The sequence below is a fragment of the Oncorhynchus mykiss genome, chromosome 8 (assembly GCF_057628025.1).
Source record: "Oncorhynchus mykiss isolate SJ-2025 chromosome 8, ASM5762802v1, whole genome shotgun sequence".
Taxonomy (NCBI): Eukaryota; Metazoa; Chordata; class Actinopteri; order Salmoniformes; family Salmonidae; genus Oncorhynchus; species Oncorhynchus mykiss.
In genome coordinates, this window is record NC_143029.1 from 38,337,759 (window position 1) to 38,364,744 (window position 26,986).

At 41.8% G+C, this 26,986-nt stretch overlaps 1 protein-coding gene across 4 annotated transcripts in view; it reads right to left on the reverse strand.

Moving 5' to 3' along the window:
• Positions 1–23,161, reverse strand: part of acbd3 (acyl-Coenzyme A binding domain containing 3) — a 34,416-nt gene extending 11,255 nt beyond the window's left edge. For 3 of the 4 annotated variants that reach the window (XM_021612545.3, XM_021612544.3, XM_021612541.3), the window contains exon 1: positions 22,844–23,155. In XM_021612545.3, the coding sequence (XP_021468220.1) occupies positions 22,844–23,093 (250 nt within the window). In that variant the 5' untranslated portion in view covers positions 23,094–23,155. Of the gene's footprint in view, positions 1–22,843 lie in introns of all 4 variants that reach the window. The other variant, XM_021612543.3, reaches the window with a different exon arrangement.
• Positions 23,162–26,986: the final 3,825 nt, after the last annotated feature.

The following is a 26,986-nucleotide window of genomic DNA, read 5'->3' on the forward strand; positions in this document are numbered from 1 at the left end:
TAGCTGGCTATGGCAGAACACTGACATTCCTGTCTTGCAGGAAATTCACGCGCAGAACGAGCAGTATGGCTGGTGGCATTGTCATGCTGAGGGTCATGTCAGGATGAGCCAGCAGGAAGGGTACCACATGAGGGAGGAGGATGTCTAACCTGTAAGGCATGGCATTGAGATTGCCTGCAATGACAACAAGCTCAGTCCGATGATGCTGTGACACAGCGCCCCAGACCATGACGGACCCTCCACCTCCAACTCGATCCCGCTCCAGAGTACAGGCCTCGTTGCAACGCTCATTCCTTCGACGATAAATGCGAATCCGACCATCACCCCTGGTGAGACAAAACCGCGACTCGTCAATGAAGAGCACTTTTTGCCAGTCCTGTCTGGTGGGTTTGTGCCCATAGACAACATTGTTTGCCAGTGATGTCTGGTGAGGACCTGCCTAAAAACAGGCCTACAAGCCCTCAGTCCAGCCTCAGCGATTGTGCGTTCCTGGGTTAAACTCAGGCAGTTGTTGCCATCCTGTACCTATCTTGCAGGTGTGATGTTCGGATGTACCGATCCTGTGCAGGTGTTGTTACACGTGGTCTGCCACTGCGAGGACGATTAGCTGTCCGTCCTGTCTCCCTGTAGCGCCGTCTTAGGTGTCTCACAGGACGGACATTGCAATTTATTGCCCTGGCCACATCTGCAGTCTTCATGACTCCTTGCAGTGTGCCTAAGGCACGTTCACACAGATGAGCAGGGACACTAGGCATATTTCTTTGTTTTTCAGAGTCAGTAGAAAGGCCTCTTTAGTGTCCCAAGTTTTCATAACTGTGACCTTAATTGCCTACCATATGTAAGCTGTTAGTGTCTTGACGACCGTTCCACAGATGCATGTTCATTAATTGTTTGATTCATTGACCAAGCCCGAGAAACAGTGTTTAAACCCTTTATGATAAAGATCTGTAACGTTATTTGCATTTATACGAATTATCTTTGAAAGACAGGGTCCTGAAAAGGGGACGTTTATTTTATTTTTTGCTGAGTTTACCATCTATGTTATCAAAATCAATGTTTATTTGGCATATGCACAGGATACAGTGGGGGTGTATAAAGGGAATATGATGGTAGGAATTTTTTGTTCATACAAGTACTTTGAGTATAGTTATGAAATGTATTAATTCTCTCTCAAAACAGTGCGTATGTTCACACTATAATTTACTAATATTCCATCAATATTAAGTTATCAAAATCAATGTTTATTTTTCAGCATATGCATAGGACAGAGTGGTGTGTATACAGTGTCTGCCATTCTGTACCATTACCAACCAGGCAAGAACATCAGTGCAAGGGGCTTGGTAGGAAACTTTTGTTGATACAGAACGGCAGCCATTCTGTATCAACATTTAACCTTTTCCTGGTGAAACTGAAATTAAAATACAATTACATTGCGTTAGAATCAATACTATGAAAACTTGGAAAGGCCATTGACACTTGGGCTAATAATTTCAGTGATGTGATTTCTCTCTCTCGCATCAGCATTAACACTGCTGTAGTAACAGATCCACGGATGATTGGGACTACTTGCTGCATAACAAAAGACTTGACTCATGTAAAAATCCACATACAGTTAAAGTCGGAACTTTACATACACCTTAGCCAAATACATTTAAACTCAGTTTCACAATTCAATCCTAGTTCAAATTCCCTGTCTTTATTTTAAGAAAGTGAAACATCAGAATAATAGTAGAGAGAATGATTTATGTATCCCATTATCACATTCCCAGTGGGTCAGAAGTTTACATGCACTCAATTAGTATTTGGTAGCATTGTATTTAAATAGTTTAACATGGGTAAAATGTTTTGGGTAGCCTTCCACAAGCTTTCCCAATAAGTTGGGTGCATTTTGGCCCATTCCTACTGACAGAGCTGGAGTAAGAATCAGGTTTGTAGGCCTCTTTGCTCCCACACACTTTTTCAGTTCTGCTCACACATCTTCTATAGGATTGAGGTCAGGGCTTTGTGATGGCCACTCCAATACCTTGACTTTGTTGTCTTTAAGCCATTTTGTCACAACTCTGGAAGTATGTTTGGGGTCATTGTCCATTTGGAAGACCCATTTGCGACCAAGCTTTAACTTCCTCACTGATTTCTTGAGATGTTGCTTCAAAATAGCCACATCATTTTCATGCCTCATGATGCCATCTATTTTGTTTAGTGCCTCATGATGCTGCCACCCCCGTGCATCACAGTTGGGATGGTGTTCTTTGGTTTGCAAGCATCCCCCCTTTTCCTCCAAACGGTTCTATTTTTGTTTCATCAGACCAGAGGACATTTCTCCCAAAATTCCAATCTTTGGAGGTCTTGGCTGATTTCTTTTGATTTTCCCATGATGTCAGGCAAAGAGGCATGGAGTTTGAAGGTAGGCTTTGAAATACATCCACAGGTTCAACTCCAACTGATTCAACTGATGTCAATTAGCCTATCAGAAGCTTACTAAGCCATGACATAATTTTCTGGAATTTTCCAAGCTGTTTAAAACTTAGTGCATGTAAACTTCTGACCCACTGGAATCGAGATAGTGAATTATAAGTGAAATAATCTGTGTGTAAACAATTGTTAGAAAAATTACTTGTGTCATGCACAAAGTAGATGTCCTAACAGACTTGCCAAAACTATAGTTTGTTTACAAGAAATTTGTGGAGTGGTTGAAAAATGAGTTATAATGACTCCAACCTAAGTGTATGTAAACTTCAGACTTCAACTGTAATTCACAATTAAACTTGACAAGTAAAAGTGACTCTTCCACCCAAAATTGGGACAATTACATGACAACTGAACTTAAATAAACACACACAAGGCAGGACATACAGTGCATCTGTATGTATTAAGACCACTTGACATCTGTAAGTATTAAGACCCCTTGACTTTCTCCACATTATTACGTTACAGCCTTATTCTAAAATGGATTAAATAAATACAAATCCTCAATCTACCCACAATACCCCATAACGACAAAGCGAAAATAGGTTTGTAGTAATTTTTTTTTTTTTTTTTACAAAAATACCCATTGCTATACTAGAGACATGATAGATCAGAAGTAATACTATAGTATCTGAGGGATAATAGAGAATGGTTGTTATATCAGAAGTTAATGGTTATCTGTAGGAGTCAGATGGCTTTGGAATGTGTAGGGGAGACAGGTGGAGATCTTAGAACCACAGGAGAGGGGGGAATGTGTAAGTTTACATTATGTCAGGATATGTTATTGATATACATCAGGCATCCTATGGGAGGAGAAGAGAGTCTGGTATCAATAACCATGACAGCCTTGAGTTGGGGAGGAGTGAGAACTTTGGGGTAAAGGTCAGGTTAGATGAGGAAGAACAGATATCACGAAGGTTCTGTCTTGTAACAGAGATGCATTGGCTGTTCAGTTGTGGAGGAGACTCAGTCTCAGAGAAAGGGTTAAACACAAGTGCTTGTGTGAAATGTCATTTGTTTGAATCCAGCTGTATCAACCCTTTGGATAGAATTAAACTTAGTTAAGCTTCTCTATTGTCCGTGAGTTATTTACACTGAAAATTAGAACCTAACAATAAGTATTCAGACTCTTTGCAATGGGACTCGAAATTGAGCTCAGGTGCATCCTGTTTCCATTGATCATCCATGAGATGTTTCTACAACTTGATTGAATTCCACCTGTGGTAAATTCAATTGATTGGCTATGATTTGGAAAGGCACACACCTGTCTATATAAGGTCCCTCAGTTGACAGTGTATGTCAGAGCAAAAACCAAGCCAGGAGGTCGAAGGAATTGTCCGTAGAGCTCCGAGAGGCACAGATCTGGGAAGGGTACCAAAACATTTCTGCAGCACTGAACGTCCAAGAACATTAAATGGAAGAAGTTTGGAACCACCAAGACTCTTCCTTGAGCTGTCCGCCCGGCCACACTGAGCAATCAGGGGAGAAGGGTCTTGGTCAGGGATGTGACGAATAAGCCGATGGTTCATCTATGGAGATGGGACAATCTTCCAGAAGAACAACGATCTCTGCAGCACTCCACCAATCAGGCTTTTATGGTAGAGTGGCCAGATGGAATCCACTCCACAGTAAAAGGCACCTGACAGTCCGCAAAATGTGGAAAAAGTAAAGGGGTCGGAATACACTGTACATAGAATGTGGCGACGTGCTATAACCATGTTAGATGTGTCATGCTAATGTACCATCCTAAGACTTCATTATCCCATAATTCCACCAATATGTCATGCAGATGAGCCATTGTTTACTTTACTGGCCATGATGGGTATTCATTCAGTTGGCTTAACTCTAGGTAAGAACCAATGCTGTATATAGGCAGGGAATGTGCTGAACAGGCAAACAAACTATTTTGGCCAATAACCAACTAAATAATTATTGGGTTACAAAGCATAACATACATTGCATACCTTTCTTACCTCTTTCAGTGTTGGAGTCTCAGGTTCCCTTGAAATCAGACCGTGTTCACCTGTATCTCCCTGGGAAATACATGTTCGTGTGATGTTACTGTACCAAATTTTATAGCTAGATACTTTTTTTTGGATTGGTCCGGGGCTGGAAATGCTGTCGACCACCTAGCTAGCATTATCATCTACAAACGAAACACTATCATGTCAACAATTATCACACCTAGCTTCAGCTAGCTAGTTGAAATAAAGGCATTGAGCATCTTGTGGGGTTTATGCAGTGTAGCTACATGATGCTATTGTTAGATTCCTTCGAGTACAAAACAGTCTGAATACCAAATATGTTAGCTAGCTAAGCTAGCTAGCTGTCTCAGCTAGCATGAACATTGAACACACGGAGGTTAGCAGCTAACATAACTAGCAGGCTAAACACGCAACCCAACACTTACCTAATGTTACCAGTCCATGAGAACGGGGGCCATGTCAGTCACGTTTCCACTTGTTAAAATTAATTCCATTGTTTATCCAGTTTATGGATTGGTCATGAGCAGTCTCTCGCTTCTTTTTCCCCTTTGGGATCAAGTTGATTCTGATCCAAGAACAGAGAATGATGCTTGTTGACTTCTTCTGCTCTTTTTGTTTCTGGCGGCTGAAGCGTTAGGTTGCTAGTGACTTTCATTTCCTCTCCAGCTCTGGGGGAGCAGGGTCATTTGAGTAGGCAGGATTAGCGCAAAGACACACCTAGCCCAGAAGGCCAGCCCAAGGAGGCTCAGAACTCAACCCCCTTGTTTTCGTTCAAAGTGAAAACACAACAAGAAGTGGGGTGGAACAGGGTCGCCCACAACCTGCAGATTTCTGCTTTAAAAAGGTGTATATCGGAAGCGATGGTAATGGCATTGGCTCAAATGTATTTCCATGCTTATCCATTGGCTATGAAATGTATATGTGATCTACATTTAATGGCCCTTCAAAGGAAACTGGGACTTTTTTGATGTGAAGCCAAGTGCATTTAATTATGAAGATTGGAAGGCAGTCAGCCTACAATTAAGCAGTAAAAGTCAAGTCACTAAGGCACAGAAGGATCTCCAAAGGCTGACCTCTGGAAACTACACACTGCTTGTCAATGGGCTGAAAGACTGTCCGTGTCTCGAATCTGGCTTGCATACCACTTATTTAAAAGGTTGTTCTATTTGATATCACTTTTTGACCGCACCCCTTTTTAATTTGAACGAAACTTTCCATATATACTTTTTTAATTTGTTAAATGCAACAATTTAAAAGATTTTGCTGAGTTACAGCTCATATTAAGAAATCAGTCAATTGAAATAAATTCATTAGGCCCTAATCTACGGATTTCCCATGACTGGGCAGGTGCGCAGCCATGGGTTGGCATAGACCCACAGACTTGGGAGCCAGGCCTACCCACTTGGGAGCCAGGCCCAGCCAATCAGAATGAGTTTTTCCCCAGAAAAGGGCTTTATTACAGACAGAAATACAACTCCGCACCACCCCTCCGACAATCCTGCAGGTGAAGAAGCCAGATGGAGGTTCTGGGCTGGCATGGTTATACGTGGTCTGCGGTTGTGAGACTGGTTGGACATATTGCCAAATTGTCTAAAAAGAGGTTGGCGGCTTATGGTAGAGAAATTAACATTCAATTCTGTGGCAACAACTCTGGTGGACATTCGTGCAGTCAGCATGCCAATTGCATGCTCTGTGGCATTGTTTGCTTCTTGATATGCCACACCTGTCAGGTGGCAGGATTACCTTGACAAAAGGATAAAATGCTCACTGACAGGGATGTAAACCATTTTGTGCACAAAATGTTTGTGCGTATGGAACATTTGACTTTATGTTCTCATTGGTCACATACACATATTTAGCAGATGTTATCGCGGGTGTAGCGAAATGCTTGTGTTCCTAGCTCCAAAAGTGCAGTAGTAACAATTCACAACAATACACATGAATGTAAAAGTAAAAGAAAGGAATAAATATATAAATATAAAGGATGAGCAATGTCTGAGTGGCATACCTCCACCAGTCATATTTAGGATATAATTTGCAAATATATATATATATTTTTTTACAAATATGTATTATTTGTTCTGTATTTTCTGGTGGATTAAATTGAAATTGCAAACAACTTCATGGCTTGTTATAAAAATAGCAATAGTAAGCAGATGATTTCCTTTTCAAATAACTGAAAGTGAGAGGGTGTAATCTGAAAAGCGAAAAAGGTCTTTCTTGAACATAGGGTGAGACATTCTTACTAATTTGCTAGAGAACCAGTTTGGATTTAAGTATAACTTTTGTATGACTGAACCCTTTAGTGAGAGGTCTAATGCTTTAATATTTAATAATTTCTGCCCTCTAAATTCATATTCATTATATACAAAAGGCCTGTTCAATATTGTCTGGCTTGCTGTTCCAAATCAAATAGAATATTTATTTATCATATAATCTAAAACACATAGGTATACTGGGATATGACTAAAGAGCTAATCAGGGGGATTTAAAAAAAACAAACAAACAGGTATTTGCCTTTTCATGGAAGCAAGATCTTACCAATTTTTGCTAACTTCCTATTAAAATTTGTCAGAGTGAGAATTTCTTTCAGGATATGTTCACTGAGAATGCTAATGGTCTGGTGGTGATGTGGATAATGTAAAAGTTGTAAACTCAGCAAAAAAAGAAACATCCCTTTATAGGACCCTGTCTTTCAAAGATAATTCGTAAAAATCCCAAAAACTTCACTTATCTTCATTATAAAGGGCATAAACACTATTTCCCATGCTTGTTCAATCAACAATAAACAATTAATGAACATGCACCTGTGGAAAGGTTGTTAAGACACTAACAGCTTACAGACAGTAGGCAATTAAGGTCACAGTTATGAAAACTTGGTACACTAAAAAGGCCTTTCTACTGACTCTGAAAAACACCAAAAGAAAGATGCGTGAACGTGCATTAGGCATGCTGCAAGGAGGCATGAGGACTGCAGATGTGGCCAGGGCAATAAATTGTAATTTCCGTCCTGTGAGACACCTAAGACAGCGCTACAGGGAGACAGGACGGACTGCTGACCATCCTCGCAGTGGCAGACCACGTGTAACAACACCTGCACAGGATCAGTACATTCGAACATCACACCTGCGGGACAAGTACAGGATGGAAACAACTGCCCGAGTTACACCAGGAACGCACAATCCATCCATCAGTGCTCAGACTCTCAGCCTATTGCGGACAGAGGCTGGACTGAGGTCTTGTAGGCCTGTTGCAAGGCAGGTGCTCACCAAACATCACAGGCAGCAACGTCACCTATGGCCACAAACACACCGTCGCTGGACCAGACAGGACTGGCAAAAAGTGCTCTTCACTGACGAGTCGCGGTTTTGTCTCACCAGGGGTGATGGTCGCATTCGCGTTTATCGTAGAAGGAATGAGCGTTGCACCGAGGCCTGTACTCTGGAGCGGGATCGATTTGGAGGTGAAGGGTCCGTCATGTTCTGGGGCGCTGTGTCACAGCATCATCGGACTGAGCTTGTTGTCATTGCAGGCAATCTTAACACTGTGCATTACAGGGAAAACATCCTCCTCCCTCATGTGGTACCCTTCATGCAGGCTCATCCTGACATGAAACTCCAGCATGACAATGCCACCAGTCATACTGCTCATTCTGTGCGTGATTTCCTGCAAGACAGGAATGTCAGTGTTCTGCCATGGCCAGCGAAGAGCCCGGAGCTCAATTCCATTGAGCACGTCTGGGACCTGTTGGATCGGAGGGTGAGGGCTAGATCCATCCCCCCCAGGAATGTCCAGGAACCTGCAGGTGCCTTGGTGGAAGAGTGGGGTAACATCTCACAGCAAGAACTGGCAAATCTGGTGCAGTCCATGAGGAGACGCACTGCAGTACTTAATGCAGCTGGTGGCCACACCGAATACTGACAGCATTTGATTCCCCCCCTTTATTCAGGGAAACATTATTCCATTTCTGTTAGTCACATGTCTGTGGAACTTGTTCAGTTTGTCTCAGTTGTTGAATCTTGCCATGTTCATTCAAATATTTACAAGTTAAGTTCGCTGAAAATAAATGCAGTTGACAGTGAGAGGACAATTATTTTCTTGCTGAGTTTGTTAGTGAGCCACTGCATAATATAGTACACATATCATAATTTGGTTGTAATCCAGATGTTAGAAAATTTACCTTGACCCTGAGGCTGTGGAAGGATCCAAGTTGTGGATTTAAGAAAACATGAATCAGCATACTATGACACCTTTGTTTTTAAGCCCTGTATTTCTAATCCCTTGATATTGTTGTTGGATCTGGTGTTAAAGGCACAGTCAACTTAGTGTATGTAAACTTCTGACCCACTGGAATTGTAATACAGTGAACGATAAGTGAAATAATCTGTCTGTAAACAATTGTTGGAAAAATTGCTTGTGTCATGCACAAAGTAGATGTGTTTTAATGACTCATACCTAAGTATATGTAAACTTCAGACTTCAACTGTATATCTCACTAGGTCATGATATTTAAACCTCCAAATATCCACAATTTACCATTAAAAAATACCATAGCGATTGAGTGTCCATATAGCTGTACCATATTTGCTTTGCTACCAAGTAACCCTCCAATTGTTCTCCACTATTCCACACGCTAAAGCCCCTCCCCAACCCAAGTTGGGTTGCCATCCCAGTGACTGGCAGACCACCCCAGTTCCCCCCACATCCCTAGGCCCCACGAGGCCAGGACCCATTCTTCGAAAAATGCACAGAACAGAAGCAGATCAACCGCTAAAAGGATTTCCAATACACTCACCTCAATTTGCTTTAAATATATGTACACACACGTATGTATATATGTATCTTAATTGCCAACATTAACAATTAATATGCGTAATAATGTGCAAAGGATTGTTACCTATAACCTGGATTGCCATTACATTGCATTTTTGTCAAGCAATTATTCTACCAAAGAATAATTGTGATTCATCCTATAATTGTCCCTAAAATCCTTACACCCCTTGCAACAAACGTGGGATACGCACACACACAAAACCCCTTTGACCCAGAATCAACCATAAGCTCGGATGCTCAACGGTTGTTACATCCCAGAGCCCAACTCAAGGACCTGATTTATGAATGCATATACAGTTACAGCTGTTTGAGAAAGCATGCAAGATTGAGCAAAAATTTGCACAAATTTGAGATTTGATTAACCAATGTCAAGTCCTAGGTGGAGATCAGATCCACCCCGTTCCCCTGCAACACACACACTGGTCCCCCTTGTGACCATTTTCGCAAGCATCTCTGTGCAGTCAGACCTTTGATGATTTTGTGCCACAATAATATGCCCCCTCTCTGATTGTCCGAGTGCGACCCTCTCTGATTGTGTGTGTGTGTGTGTGTGTGTGTGTCCCCCATGGGTTACTGCAGCCAGTGTTGCCTGCACTGCCACTACCAGGGTGGGGGTACCCCACCGGCTAGGTACAAGGTCATCAAGGTTCTCATTAGCAGCTTTGAGAATTTCCTTGTATATTATGCTCTCCATCAGGGGGCTCTGGATTTGGAGGAACAACCCTGCAAAGCAAGCTCAGAGTCTTGAGGGGACGGTGCTGCTCTAGTCCGTCTCTGACCACATTTATCTTTCTGTTTTGGCTACATATAGGCAGCTCACAGGAGGCCCATAAAACAGATAAGGACTTCGCATTAGCGTCGTTCAGATGGGTGTCTAGGGTATAGGGTTGGGGACCGTTCCGTCATGATAGGGACAATAAAAAAGTGTATCCCTCATCTGCACAAAATTGAACGCGCTCTCTCAACCCCTGCTCACCGACACACATTGGTTCTGGGATATGCAACCATTTCCTTACTCACTTAATGCAACACTTTCCCAAGTGTTGCATTATATTGTGATAAATTGCAGGCCACACTACTTACCTAGAGAGTTTTCAGCTATACTTTTCATGACTGTTTATTTACCACCACAGACAGATGCTGACACTAAGATTGCTTATTTCCTTATACAGCTGACTGAGTACAAACAGGAAATCACTCACCCAGAGGCAGCGATCCTAGTGGCCGGAGACTTTAATGCAGGGAAACTTAAATCAGTTCAACCTAATTTTTATTAACATGTTAAATGTGCAACCAGAAGGGAAAAAAAATCTAGATCACCTGTACTCCACACACAGAAACTCGTACAAAGCTCTCCCTCGCCCTCCATTTGGTAAATCCGACCACAACTCTATCCTCCTGATTCCTGCTTACAAGCAAAAATTAAAGCAGGAAGCACCAGTGACTCGGTCTACAAAAAAGTGGTCAGATGAAGCAGATGCTAAACTACAGGACTGTTTTGCTATCACAGACTGCAACATGTTCCAAGATTCTTCTGACGGCATTGAGGAATACACCACATCAGTCACTGGCATTTACAATAAGTGCATCGAGGACTTGCCCCACAGTGACTGCCCGTACATACCCCAACCAGAAGCCATGGATTACAGGCATCATTAGCACTGAGCTAAAGGGTAGAGCTGCCGCTTTCAAGGTGCGGGACTCTAACCCGGAAGCTTATAAGAAGTCCTACGACAAACCGTCAAACAGACAAAGCATCAATAGTTTCTCCATTGCACTCCACACTGCCCTTTCCCACCTGGACAAAAGGAACACCTATGTGAGAATGCTATTCATTGACTGAAGCTCAGCATTCAACACCATAGCACCCTCAAAGCTCATCAGTAAGCTAAGGATCCTGGGACTGAACACCTCCCTCTGCAACTGGATCCTGGACTTCCTGACGGGTCACCCCCAGGTGGTGAGGGTAGGTAGCAACACATCTGTCACGCTGATCTTCAACTGGAGCCCACCCCAGGGGTGCGTGCTCAGTCCCCTCCTGTACTCCCTGTTCACCCACGACTGCATAGCCAGGCATGACTCCAACACCATCATTAAGTTTGCAGACGACAACAGTAGGCCTGATCACCGATAACAACGGGACAGCGTATAGGGAGGAGGTCAGAGACCTGGTCGGGTGGTGCCAGAATAACAACCTATCCCTCAACGTCACCAAGACTAAAGGAGATGATTGTGGACTACAGGAAAAGGAGGACCGAGCACGCCCCCATTCTCATCGACGGGGCTGTAGTGGAGCAGGTTGAGAGCGTCAAGTTCCTTGGTGTTAACATCACCAACAAATTAGAATGGTCCAAACACACCAAGTCATTTGTGAAGAGGGCACAACTAAGCCTATTCCCCCCCAGGAGACTGAAAAGATTTGGCATAGGTCTGGAGATCCTCAAAAGGTTCTACAGCTGCAACATGGAGCATGCCTGGTACGGCAAATGCTCGACCTTTACACCAGGCGGTGTCAGAGGAAGGCCCTAAAAATTGTCAAAGACCCCAGCCATAGACTGTTCTCTCCACCGGAGTAGAGAAAACCGGTACCGGAGTGCCAAGTCTAGGACAAAAAGGCTTCTCAACAGTTTTTACCCCCAAGCCATAAGACTCCTGAACAGGTAATCAAATGGCTACCTGGACTATTTGCATTGTACCCCCCCCCCCCCCCCAACCAACCCCTCTTTTACACTGCTGCTACTCTGTTTATCATATATGCATAGTCACTTTAACCACACATTCATGTACATACTACCTCAATTGGCCTGACCAACCAGTGCTCCCGCACATTACATTGGCTAACCGGGTTATCTGCATTGTGTCCCGCCACCCACTTTTTGCGCTACTGCGCTATTACACTGTTCATCATATAGGCATAGTCACTTTAACCATATCTTCATATACATACTACCTCAATCAGTCCGACTAACCGGTGTCTGTATGTAGCCTCGCTACTTTTATACCCTTGCTACTGTTATTTCACTGTTGTTTTTTATTTTCTTTACTTACTTATTGTTCACCTTAAACCTTTTTTGCACTATTGGTTAGAACCTGTAAGTAAGCATTTCGCTGTAACGCTGGATGCTACCGTCCCACCTGCCCATAAGAAGTTAACATACTTGTATGCCATCTGCAAATATGAATACAAAATTTAAATTACGAGCCGAATTGGTTTAGCCTCAGAAAAAGACAAGGTGTCCATGATTGAGACTAGAGGTCAACCGATTAAATCGGGGCCGATTTCAAGTTTTCATAACAATCGGAAATCGGTATTTTTGGGCGCCGATTTTTACAAATTTTATACCTTTATTTAACTAGTCAGTTAAGCACACATTCTTATTTTCAATGACGGCCTAGGAACGATGGGTTAACGGTCTCATTCAGGGGCAGAACGACAGATTTTCATCTTGTCAGCTCGGGGGATCCAATCTTGCAACCTTACAGTTAACTAGTCCAACTCAATAACGGCCTGCCTCTCGTTGCACTCCACAAGGAGACTGCCTGTTACGCGAATGCAGTAAGCCATGGTAAGTTGCTAGCTAGCATTAAACTTCTTATAAAAAACAATCATAATCACTAGTTAACTACACATAGTTGATGATATTACTAGATATTATCTAGCGTGTCCTGCGTTGCATATAATCTGACTGAGCGGTGGTAGGCAGAAGCGTAAACATTCATTCAAACAGCGCTTTCGTGCGTTTTGCCAGCAGCTCTTCCTTGTGCGTCAAGCATTGCGCTGTTAATGACTTCAATGTTTATGACTACAAATAGATAAAAATCGGCCAATTAAATAGGTATCGGTGTTTTTGGTCCTCCAATAATCGTTATCGCCGTTGAAAAATCATAATCGGTGGACCTCAGACCATGATTGCCTCAGAATGGGTGGGCTGGACATGGCGAGGGATGAGTTCAGATTGGTCTGCCATGTAGCATGCTTCTGTCTATAACGTGAGCTGTTCAGTATGTGTAGGTTACACTTTCTAACATCTTTTTTTGAAAGATATCACGTAGTAGAACTGCAGAAGTTAAGGAGATGGAGAGAACTCTGGTATTTTATTGCAAATATGCAGACGGAGTCATAAAGAGAACACACAGAAGGCTGTTGTATAAAACACCGTCTCCAGATTAAATCTAACTAAGGCAACCATGACAGAGGGAGAAGCATTCATCCACGTATACGGGCCAGAGTCTACTGTTGGCTAACCCCATTTTGTACAAATTTGCGCAACCGTGGCATTCAAACGAGGCTGCAATGAAAAGTAATGGGACTGTATCGACTGTTGGCATTAAATATTGTTAATCATCAGTTACACTAGAGACATGAGGGGTGCCATAGTCTAGGGTTTACACCAGAAGTTAATGGTTATCTGTAGGAGGAATGTACATGGTGGGCGCAATTAAGCTTGGAATGTACAGAGTGAAGGAAACATAATCATGTGGCAGGCACTTATAAGGATGGAGAGCTGTGGAGTAGTGAGGAAGGGGGTAGAGGTCAGGTCATCTTATGAAAGAACAGCTTGTATCACTTAACTTCCTGCCTAGTAACAAAGATGTCATTTTTATATATGTATGAGAGGGAGAGCACGAGAGCGATTAATTATACACACACTACCACTGGTGGAAATACAGTGCCTTGCGAAAGTATTCGGCCCCCTTGAACTTTGCGACCTTTTTCCACATTTCAGGCTTCAAACAAAGATATAAAACTGTATTTTTTTGTGAAGAATCAACATCAAGTGGGACACAATCATGAAGTGGAACGACATTTATTGGATATTTCAAACTTTTTTAACAATCAAAAACTGAAAAATTGGACGTGCAAAATTATTCAGCCCCCTTAAGTTAATACTTTGTAGCGCCACCTTTTGCTGCGATTACAGCTGTAAGTCGCTTGGGGTGTGTCTCTATCAGTTTTGCACATCGAGAGACTGACATTTTTTCCCATTCCTCCTTGCAAAACAGCTCGAGCTCAGTGAGGTTGGATGGAGAGCATTTGTGAACAGCAGTTTTCAGTTCTTTCCACAGATTCTCAATTGGATTCAGGTCTGGACTTTAAATTGGCCATTCTAACACCTGGATATGTTTATTTTTGAACCATTCCATTGTAGATTTTGCTTTATGTTTTGGATCATTGTCTTGTTGGAAGACAAATCTCCGTCCCAGTCTCAGGTCTTTTGCAGACTCCATCAGGTTTTCTTCCAGAATGGTCCTGTATTTGGCTCCATCCATCTTCCCATCAATTTTAACCATCTTCCCTGTCCCTGCTGAAGAAAAGCAGGCCCAAACCATGATGCTGCCACCACCATGTTTGACAGTGGGCATGGTGTGTTCAGGGTGATGAGCTGTGTTGCTTTTACGCCAAACATAACATTTTGCATTGTTGCCAAAAAGTTCAATTTTGGTTTCATCTGACCAGAGCACCTTCTTCCGCATGTTTGGTGTGTCTCCCAGGTGGCTTGTGGTAAACTTTAAACAACACTTTTTATGGATATCTTTAAGAAATGGCTTTCTTCTTGCCAGTCTTCCATAAAGGCCAGATTTGTGCAATATATGACTGATTGTTGTCCTATGGACAGAGTCTCCCACCTCAGCTGTAGATCTCTGCAGTTCATCCAGAGTGATCATGGGCCTCTTGGCTGCATCTCTGATCAGTCTTCTCCTTGTATGAGCTGAAAGTTTAGAGGGACGGCCAGGTCTTGGTAGATTTGCAGTGGTCTGATACTCCTTCCATTTCAATATTATCGCTTGCACAGTGCTCCTTGGGATGTTTAAAGCTTGGGAAATCTTTTTGTATCCAAATCCGGCTTTAAACTTCTTCACAACAGTATCTCGGACCTGCCTGGTGTGTTCCTTGTTCTTCATGATGCTCTCTGCGTATTTGACGGACCTCTGAGACTATCACAGTGCAGGTGCATTTATACAGACTTGATTACACACAGGTGGATTGTATTTATCATCATTAGTCATTTAGGTCAACATTGGATCATTCAGAGATCCTCACTGAACTTCTGGAGAGAGTTTGCTGCACTGAAAGTAAAGGGGCTGAATAATTTTGCACGTCCAATTTTTCAGTTTTTGATTTGTTAAAAAAGTTTGAAATATCCAATAAATGTCGTTCCTCTTCATGATTGTGTCCCAATTGTTGTTGATTCTTCACAAAAAAATACAGTTTTATATCTTTATGTTTGAAGCCTGAAATGTGGCAAAAGGTCGCAAAGTTCAAGGGGGCCGAATACTTTCGCAAGGCACTGTATGCCTGTCTGTGTCTTATGCAGCTGTGTGACCCAATAAGTAAATAAACTTGGTTTAAGCTTTACTAAATTGTCCATTAAATTTTATGAGATTAATTTGGAACCTAACAGCATCAATCTGGGGTGTGAACTACATTTCAATTCAAGAGTTGATTGACATGGTAATGGGCTGATCGTATTGGAGAAAAGTTTAATTTTTAAACAGACCCCTCTGACGCTGTACGCTAACCCTAACCCTTTTTATTTATTTATTTATTTATTTCACCTTTATTTAACCAGGTAGGCAAGTTGAGAACAAGTTCTCATTTACAATTGCGACCTGGCCAAGATAAAGCAAAGCAGTTCGACACTTACTCCATGTGTAACTCTGTCGTTGTAAAACAAGCATACAGTCAATAATACAGTATAAACAAGTCTATATACGATGTGAGCAAATGAGGTGAGATAAGGGAGGTAAAGGCAAAAAAAGGCCATGGTGGCAAAGTAAATACAAATAGCAAGTAAAACACTGGAATGGTAGATTTGCAATGGAAGAATGTGCAAAGTAGAAATAAAAATCATGGGGTGCAAAGGAGCAAAATAAATAAATAAATTAAATACAGTAGGGAAAGAGGTAGTTGTTTGGGCTAAATTATAGGTGGGCTATGTACAGGTGCAGTAATCTGTGAGCTGCTCTGACAGCTGGTGCTTAAAGCTAGTGAGGGAGATAAGTGTTTCCAGTTTCAGAGATTTTTGTAGTTCGTTCCAGTCATTGGCAGCAGAGAACTGGAAGGAGCCATTCGCATTGCTAGCATTGCTAGTTATAGCCTAATGTTCGCTAGCTAGCTAACATTGAACCTGCTTGGTTAGCTACCTGCAGATTCATGCAGGGTGGTAATGTTATGAGTTGGGATTATGGTTCATTGTTTAGCTAGCTAACTACATGTCTACCCACTATGCAAGTAACCATTTCATTACAATGTTAATGAGGTCACTGCGACACCTGTCGATAGACGTAGCTGGTAAATTCAATCTACTCCGCATTCAGATCACTCATCTATAACTACAAATTTACGAATGCTCAATACCCGTTGAATATGGCCGGTGTCAGTAAACGTTTGCCAAAAAGTGTAATTAAAATTGTTGCCAGCAGCACAGTTGCCTTCACCAACGATCTGGATGACATAAAAACAGCCTAACCAGCTCTGCGAGGACAAGTAAAATGGTCAGAATGAGCTATTCCCTCATTTCTGTCTAGAAGTAGCTAGCAAGCTAGCCAACGTCAGCAAGTTCGCTTAGGTACTTGACTGCTGTTAGGTCAGAACGCTCGGATCAACCCTACTCCTCGGCCAGAGCGCTCAGTGTGCGCTCCGAGAGAAAAGCTCTGAATTTACGAACGGACAATCTGACAACGCTCAGTTTACGAAAGCCCAGAGCTCACTCTGGCACTCCAGATTAAATTTACGAACACACCCATAGTATAAACCAGCCATTATTCTTGAAATCTTTGGTTGTTTAGTACATGGCCTCACAAACCTTAAAGAGCTGGGTGGGGCTTAAGTTTAAGAGGCTGAGAACAATGCTGAATGGTATAAACAAAGAAAAGCTCTCCAGTAGGTGTACCAAAACATTCAATGGTCATTTTCTTCAAAGTGAGGTTAAAAGTTTATCAACCATCAAAGCAGAATTACTTTCTCATTGTTCCTTAATTGTAGTGTATGATAATAGGATAAAAGTAGACTCAGAGCTAGAAAATTCTATGTAAAAAACACAATTTCAAATGTTGCTACATAAGACCGAATCGAGCAGGTCAGTTTGTATACACCATATTCCCAGTCACCTTGCCGTGGTTAAATGTGGTGGTTGGCACTTTCAGTTTTACGCAAAATCCGCAATCAATCGATCCACGATTTTTGGTTTGGGTAGGTTAACAGTCACAGTGCATACATCTCCTATACACTTCCTGATGAAGTATGTCACCGTGTCCGTGTCAATGTTATTCTCAGAGACAACCCGGTACATATCCCAGTACGCGTGATCAAAACAATCTTGAAGCATGGATTCTGACTGGTCAGACCAGCATTGAATCGACCTTAGCACAGGCACTTCCTGTTTGAGTTTCTGCAGAATGGAGTCGTGATCTGATTTGCCAAAGGGAGGACGGGAGAGGGCCATGTAGCCATCCCGGGAGGGAGAGTAACAACGGTAGAGAGTTTTTGTATAAAAATATACATTTTCTCCATCTGTGGCATCTTGGAACAGCTTCTGGGATAAGTTCAATTGCCCTGGGGGTTAAGAATAAAGGATGGAACTCGGGAAAGTTGTATTTCTGGTCATAATGCTGGTAAATTACCACCGCACTGATATCCAAAAGTTATTTCCGGGTGTATATAATAACACAAAACGTTATGGGCTAATTGAATGCATTCAGTTGTACAATTGACTAGGTATCCCCCTTTCCCTAATGTAATAAAATACACACAAAAAATACTGCAAAGTTGCTTAGGAGCTAAAATCAGAGCTGCCATGTCTATTGGTGCCATCTTATTGAATTTCAGCTCGTGAAACATGGGACTAGAACTTCACATGGAGCGTTAATATTTTTGTTGGTAGAAGTTACTTTTTGAATCATGAATGACAAAAACATTCAGGACATAGAGATAATCAAAGTTGACCCATTTTGCATACTTCATATCATATATATATATTTTTTTAAATTTAACTAGGCAAGTCAGTTAAGAACAAATTCTTATTTACAATGACGGCCTACCCTGGATTAGACATCCAAGTTTTCATCACTGGAAAAGGTTAAAGGGCTAGGCCCCTTTTTTCTAAATTTCCGCCTCAATGACGTGCCCAAAGTAAACTGCCTGTTGCTCAGGCCCTGAAGCCAGGATATGCATATAATTGGTACCATTGGAAAGAAAACACTGAAGTTTGTAGAAATGTTAAAATAATGTAGGAGAATAACACAATAGATATGGTAGGAGAAAATCCAAAGAAAAACCAACCAGAATATTTTTTGAGAGACCATCCTCTTAAAATGGCCAGTCTAAGGGCACACTAAAAATATCTCCCTGGATGCAATTCCTATGGCTTCCACAGGGTGTCAGCAGTCTAGGTTCAAGGTTTCAGGCTTGTAACTTCAAAAACGAATAAGAAAAATCAGTTTTAGTACAGGGACAGTCTTGGAAATTCATGTTTGCACGCGCCATGAAGACAGGACTCACCTGCTAAAATTGGTTTCCTATTGAATATACTTATTTCCGTAAGAAATATTATAGTTTGATTACATTTTAGGGTATCTGAGGAGTAAATAGAAACATATTTTGACTTGTTGAAACAAAGTTTAGGGGTAGATTTTTGGATTCCTTTCTTTGCATGTTGAAAGAGTGGATTACTCAAATCGATGGCAACAGCTACTGACTTTTTGGGATATAAACACGTTTTTTTATCTAACAAAACAACACTACATATTATAGCTGGGACCCTTTGGATGACAAATCAGAGGAAGACTCAAAAAGTGAATATGTAAATCGCCAATTGAGAATTTATGAAACCTGTGCCGGTGAAAAAATATTTTGTGGGGCACCGTCCTCAAACAATCGCATGGCATGTTTGATGTAATAGCTACTGTAAATCAGACAGTGCAGTTAGATTAAAGGCTTAGCTTGATATCATTTGAAATCTTGCAAAAAAGGTGCCAAAACGTTCTCAATGGGATTAAGTTCTGGGAATTTTCCTGGCCATGGACCCAAAATATGTTTTGTTCCCCAAGCCACTTAGTTATCACTTTTGCCTTGTGACAAGGTGCTCCATCATGCTGGAAAAGGCATTGTTCATCACCAAACTGTTCCTGGATGGTTGGGAGAAGTTGCTCTCGGAGGATATGTTGGTACCATTCTTTATTCATGGCTATGTTTTAGGCAAAATTGTGAGTGAGCTCACTCTCTTGGCTGAGAAGCAACCCCACACATGAATGGTCTCAGGATGCTTTAGTGTTGGCATGACACAGGACTGATGGTAGCGCTCACCTTGTCTTCTGCGGACAAGCTTTTTTCCGGATGCCCCAAACAATCGGAAAGGGGATTCATCAGAGAAAAGGATTTTACCCCAGACCTTTTGCAGAATATCAGTCTGTCCCTGACATGTTCCTGGAGAGAAGTGGCTTCTTTGCTGCCCTTCTTGACACCAGGCCATCCTTAAAGTCTTCGCCTCACTGTGCATGCAGATGCACTCACTCACACCTGCCTGCTGAGTAAGCTCTGTACTGTTGGTGCCCCGATCCCGCAGCTGAATCAACTTTAGGAGACGGTCCTGGCGCTTGCTGGACTTTCTTGGGCGCACTGAAGCCTTCTTCACAACAATTGTGCCGCTCTCCTTGAAGTTCTTGATGATCTGAGAAATGGTTGATTTAGGTGCAATCTTACTGGCAGCAATATCCTTGCCTGTGAAGCCCTTTTTGTGCAAAGCAATGATGACAGCACGTGTTTCCTTGCAGGTAACCATGTTTGACAGAGGAAGAACAATGATTACAAGCACCACCCCCCTCCTTTTGAAGCTTCCAGTCTGTTATTTGAACTCAATCAGCATGACAGAGTGATGCTGTCCTCGTCAACACTCACACCTGTGTTAACGAGAGAATCACTGACATGTCAGCTCATCCTTTTGTGGCAGGGCTGAAATGCAGTGGAAATGTTTTTGGGGGATTCAATTCATTTGCATGGCAAAGAGGGACTTTGCAATTAATTGCAATTCATCTGATCACTCTTCATAACATTGTGGAGTATATGCAAATTACCATCATACAAACTGAGGCCGCAGACTTTGTGAAAATGAATGTGTCATTCTTAACTTTTGGCCACGACAGTACAAGTCAGTTCGTCAAATTTCTGCCCTGCTAGAGCTGCCTCGGGTCAACTGTAAGTGCTGTTATTGTGATGTGGAAACGTCTAAGCGCAACAACAGCTCAGCTGCGAAGTGGTAAGCCACACAAGCTCACAGAACGGGGCCGCCGAGTGCTGAAGCGCTTAGACAATTTTTAAGGGCTATCGTCAGTTGCAATACTCACTACCATATTCCAAATTGCCTCTGGAAGCAACGTCAGCACAAGAACTGTTCAAAGGGAGCTTTGTGAAATGGGTTTCCATGGCCGAGCAGCAACATACAATCCTAAGATCACCATGCACAATGCCAAGTGTAGGCTGGAATGATGTAAAGCTCGCCGCCGTACTCTGGATCATTGGAAACATGCTCTCCTGAGCGATGAATCACGCTTCACCTTCTGGCCGTCTGACGAACGAATCAGAGTTTGGCAGATGGCAGGACAACGCTACTTGCCCCAATGCATAGTGCCAACTGTAAAGTTTAGTGGAGGAGGAATTAGTTCCAGTGAAGGGAAATCTTAATGCAACAGCATTCAATGACACTTGACGATTTTGTGCTTCAAACTTTTTGGAAAGTCCCTTTCCTGTTTCAGCATGACAATGCCCCCGTGCACAAAGCGAAATTCACCGTAAAAATGGTTCGTCGAGATCGGCGTGGAAGAAATTGACTGACCTGCACAGAGTCCTGACCACCACATTGAACACCTTTGGGATGAATTGTAACGCTGACTGCGAGCCAGACCTAATTGCCCAACATCAGTGCTGGACCTCACTATTGCTCTCGTGGCTGAATGGAAAGAAAGTCCCAACAGCAATATTCCAACATCTAGTGGAAAGCCTTCCCGTACGATTGGAAGCTGTTATTGTAGCAAAGGGCGACCAACTCCATATTAATGCCCATGATTTTATGCCCATGAAATTAGATGTTCGACAAGCAGGTGTTCACATGCTTTGTCAGTCTGAAAGAAGTCACCGTAAAAAGACGTAGGGCTTTTGAGTTTACTTTACTGGTTGTCCGTGCTGTTGGTCCTTTTGCCGGAAGGTAGTGGAGATCAAATGTCCACAGTAAAGTAATGTTTATTCGACTTCTTGAGGTATATTCTATCGTATATTCTATCGCTTGTATCTCGTAACGCATGTAACCAAACAATGTCGACCGAAGGAAGTTACCTCGCAATAAGCTGCTAGTGCTTGTTAAATTTGCCAGCTGTTTGTGTGGGATAATGTTCTGTCTGTTTTTTTTTTACATTTCTTAAGGACTCTTGGAAGACTAGCCCTTGGACTAAAATAACTCCTAATAAATTGTAAATCAACCTCAGCCATTATTGACATATTGTGCAAGTCGCGAGCGAATTGCATCGGTATTGAAAACACAAACCGGAAATAGAAAACCGATAAAGTATACTTTGTCTCAGATTACCTCCTACATAAGGACAAAAACTGCAGACAACAGGAAAATTATGTTCAAATGAAGCTAATTCAACGTTCTGACTTGTAATGGGACTGTTCACTGAAAGTGAGCCTACAGGTTAGATAAGAGAGGAAGGAGTCTTCTAATCTCGGATTCGTAGAGGCTATGGATAAAGGTGAATTGGCTCTGGACGCCAAAACAGCCAAATACTCCATCTAAAATGTATCGGTTGTCAATTGCGGTATTGTTCTAGAAACATAAATACCTCTAGTTTCATATGCAAAATACACACTGTACAGTTTTAACACAGTTGCAGCGAACCTTATTTTTCAGTAACACGTTTGTGGCGTCCATCGTCCGTTTATACACAGGTGTAATGAGATGCAGATCGCTAATTAGCACAGGTAGTCGACTGTAAACACTGGCAGTAACATGGAGATATGGCAGTGGGGCTCGTAACAAAACTCCCCCATACAGAAGACCCTTCGTCCAATGTGTAATGGAACCGAGACATGATCATGGGTTAGTGGAGGGTGTGTGCCTGCCACATACCAGTCAAACTAACTGGATTCTCATTCACTAGACTCTAGAGACTGACAGCTAGCTAGCTACGTGGAGGATCCACATGACCATATAGACACATTTACATGTCAAGTTAACTGTCGCCTCATCTTTAATCTGGACTATAAACATTACAGTTAGCCCTTTATTCTTGCGTTGTCTGAACAACAAGAGACACCATCCAGCAATCATGCAGGTACATTTGGAATTCAGAGATTCTGATGGATGAAAAAGCTTCAATTTGCTTCATTTTGTCAGTTAGCCAAGCATCATTAGCAAATGGCTAGCTAGCTAACGTTGAGCTAAATGTTAGCTAGTGCACCGCAAGAAAACAATGAACACAGGAATGAAAAGCTGTCTAACGTTACCTAGTCAAATCGTGAATAAAGGCTATTATACATTTTACTATCAAATACGAATATAAAATACCTTTGAAGAATTTCAAGGCTAGTCTGTATAGCTCCAGCAAACCAAAGCCCCATTTCCTCTCTATCGTGGTTTTGGAAGACTCGCCTTCTTCCCTATCGTCGGTGGCGCTCTGGTCCCCGGTATCATGGTCAGGTTCAGCGACTTGCTCGCCCTCGGGGTCGGGGCTGAGGGTGAGGCCGTCGATGGAGACTTCGAGCCGGCTAGAACTGCCATTGTTGAGGTCGGCGCTCTGAACCTCTGTCGCCATCATGCAGAATGTCAGCTGCCTGAAGCGGCCACGTACCTACTTCCGTTTTTAGCGGAAGTTCCGGTAGATACTGTTACAAGATGTAAATAATGACGTACCAATGCTGCGTTCAAAACAACTGGGAAATCGGAACTCAGAAATCTCAGACTACAGAACATTCAAAACAACTGGGAACCCGAAAAAAAAACCGACCTGAAGATCACTGATGTCGTGATTTGACCTGTTATTTTTTATTTTTTACTTCCCAATTGACATGAAAGCACCATAAGCAACAGGGCACATGGGGTTGGGAGAACATTGGCCAGTTTCTCTGAGTCAGGTGAAGAAGAAAGCAGAAACTGAGGTTGTGTTTGAAACTGCTAGTGAGTCAGGTGAAGATGATGCTGAGGTTTGAGAAAGTCTTGCAGGTAAAAGTACAGATAGGATTCCTTAGTTTCAATGTTAGAGAATTTGTCGCATTTGCACTGCGGAATTTTAAATGCCAAAGAATGGGACATGTAGCTGCTCAGTGTAAAAATTATTGTTGTGTATCAACAATGACACGCCAAAGGGGTCTAATAACTTGGATGGAAATTTACTGAGGATAATAGGGGATGATATTGCCACTCCTATTTGCCATCTCTTCAACTTAAGCCTACTAGAAAGTGTGTGTTCAGGACTGGAACAAAGAACAAGTCATTCCACTTCCTAAGAATAGTAAGGCCCCCTTTACTGTTTCTAACAGCCAACTAATCAGCCTGTTACCAACCCTTAGTAAAGTTTTGGAAAAAATTGTGTTTGACCAGATACAATGCTATTTTACAGTAAAGAAATTGAAAACAGACTTTCAGCACGTTTATAGGGAAGGACATTCAACAAGCACAACACTTACATAAATGACATATGATTGGCTGAGAGAAATTGATGATAAAAAGATTGCGGGGGCTGTTTTGTTAGACTTTACATCCCCTGCTATATTGTGGATAAAGAGTTACCTGTCTATCAGAACACAGAGGGTGTTCTTTAATGGAAGCCTCTCCAACATAGAATCAGAAATTCCCCAGGGCAGCTGTCTTGGCCCCTTACTTTTTTTTCAATCTTTACTAATGACATGCTTTGAGTAAAGCCAGTGTGTCTATGTATGTGGATGACTCAACACTATACACGTCAGCTACTACAGCGACTGAAATGACCGCAACACTTAACAAAGAGCTGCAGTTAGTTTCAGAGTGGGTTGCAAGGAATAAGTTAGTCCTAAATATTTCTAAAACTAAAAGCATTGTATTTGGGACAAATAATTCACTAAACCCTAACCTCTACTAAATCTTGTACTAATTCATGTGGAAATTGAGCAAGTTGAGGTCATGGTCAAAACATATTGATACAACAGTAGCAAAGATGGGGAGAAGTCTGTCCATAATACCTTATTAACAGAACTATCAACAAGGCATGTCCCTAGTTTTGTCGCACCCAGACTATTGTTCAGTCGTGTGGTCAGGTGCCACAAAGAGGGACTTAGGAAAATTGCAATTGGCTCAGAACAAGGCAGCACGACTTGCCCTTAGATGTACACAGAGAGCTAACATTAATAATATGCATGTCAATCTCTCCTGGCTCCAAGTGGAGGAGAGATTGACTTCATTACTATTTGTATTTGTGAGATGTATTGACATGTTCAAAGCACTGAGCTGTCTGTTTAAACGACCAGCACACAGCTCAGACACCCATGCATACCCAACAAGACATGCCACCAGAGGTCTTTTCACAGTCCCTAAATCCAGAAGAGACTATGGGAGATGCACAGTACTACATAGAGCCATGAGTACATGGAACTCTATTCCACATCATGTAACTAATGCAAGCAGTAGAATCAGATTTAAAAAACATAAAAATACATCTAATGGTACAGCCGGAAACTGTGAAGCAACACAAACATAGGCACAGGCACAGACACAAGCACAAGCATACAAACACACACGGTAACATACACACTATACACACACATACAGATGGATTTGGTGTTGTAGATATGTGATAATGGAGTAGGGGCCTGAGGGCACACACTTAGTGTTCTGTGAAATCTGTTATGAATGTATTGTAATGTTTTAAAATTGTATAACTGCCTTAATTTTTGCCAGAACTCAGGAAGAGTAGCTGATGCCTTGGCAGCAGCTAACAAGAACCCATAATAAATACCAATACAAATTACAGTACTTGAATTTCTGAGCTCCAAATCCAAGTAGAACCCTTGTATTGTCTGAAATTGCAGTTGTAACATGGAAAACTAAATTTATTTGTCATGTTATTTCATTACTAGATGATAATGTGAATAAGCCCACTAGGCTATGTAATGTTTTGTCATTATATTCAGAATAAATCAAATTTTATTGGTCACATACACGTACAGTAACAGTCAAAAATTTGGACACACCTACTCATTCAATAGTTTTTCTTTATTTGTACTATTTTCTACATTGTAGAATAATAGTGAAGACATCAAAACTATGCAATAACACATATGGAATTATCAATAACCAAAAAAGTGTTAAACAAATCAAAATAGATTTTATACTGTATTTGAGATTCTTCAAAGAAGCCACCCTTTGCCTTAATGACAGCTTTGTACACTCTTTGTATTTTCTCCACCAGCTTTATGTCATATTCACCTGGAATGCATTTCAATTAACAGGTGTACCTTGTTAAAAGTGAATTTGTGGAATTTCTTTCCTTCTTAATGCATTTGAGCCATTCAGTTGTGTTATGACAAGGTAGGGGTGGAATACAGAAGATAGCCCAATTTGGTATAAGACCAAGTTCATTATTATGGCAAGAAAAGCTCAAATAAGCAAAGATAAATGACAGTCCATCTTTACTTTAAGACATGAAGGTCAGTCAATACGTAAAATGTCAAGAACTTAAAAATAAAATAAAAAATCAAGTGCAGTCGCAAAAACCATCAAGCGCTATGATGAAACTGGCTCTCATGAGGACCACCACAGGCCTGGAAGACCCAGAGTTACCTCTGCTGCAGAGTTCATTAGAATTACCAGACTCAGATTGCACCTCACAGAGTTCAAGTAACATCACAACATCAATTGTCCAGAGGAGACCGGGAATCAGAACTTCATGGTCGAATTGCTGCAAAGAAACTACCACTAAAGGATACCAATAATAAGAGACTTGCTTTGGCCAAGAAACACGAGCAATGAACATTAGACCAGTGGAAATTTGTCCTTTGGTCTTATGAGTCCAACCACCGTGTTTTTGTGAGACTCAGAGTAGGTGAGCAAATTATCTCTGCATGTATAGATCCCACTGCGAAGCATGGAGGAGGTGTAATGGTGTGGGGGTACTTTGCTGGTGATAATTCTGTGATTTATTTAGAATTCAAGGCACACTTAACCAGCATGGCTACCACAGCATTCTGCAGCGATACACCATCCCATCTGGTTTGCACTTAGTGGGACTATCATTTGTTTTTCAACAGGACAATGACGCAAAACACACATCCAGGCTGTGTACGGGCTATTTGACCAAGAAGGAGAGCAATGGAGTGCTGTATCAGATGACCTGGCCTCCACAATCACCCGACCTCAACCCAATTGAGATGGTTTGGGATGAGTTGGATCGCAGAGTGAAGGAAAAGCAGCCAACAAGTGCTCAGCATATGTGGGAACTCCTTCAAGACTGTTGGAAAAGCATTCCAGGTGACTCATGAAGCTGGTTGAGAGAATGCAAAGCTGTCATCAAGACAAAGGCTGGCTACTTATATATTTGATTTGTTTAACACTTTTTTGCTTACTACATGATTCCATATGTGTTATTTCATACTTGTGATGTCTTCACTATTATTTTACAATGTAGAAAATAGTAAAAATAAAGAAGAATCCTTGAATGAGTAGGTGAGTATTGTAGCT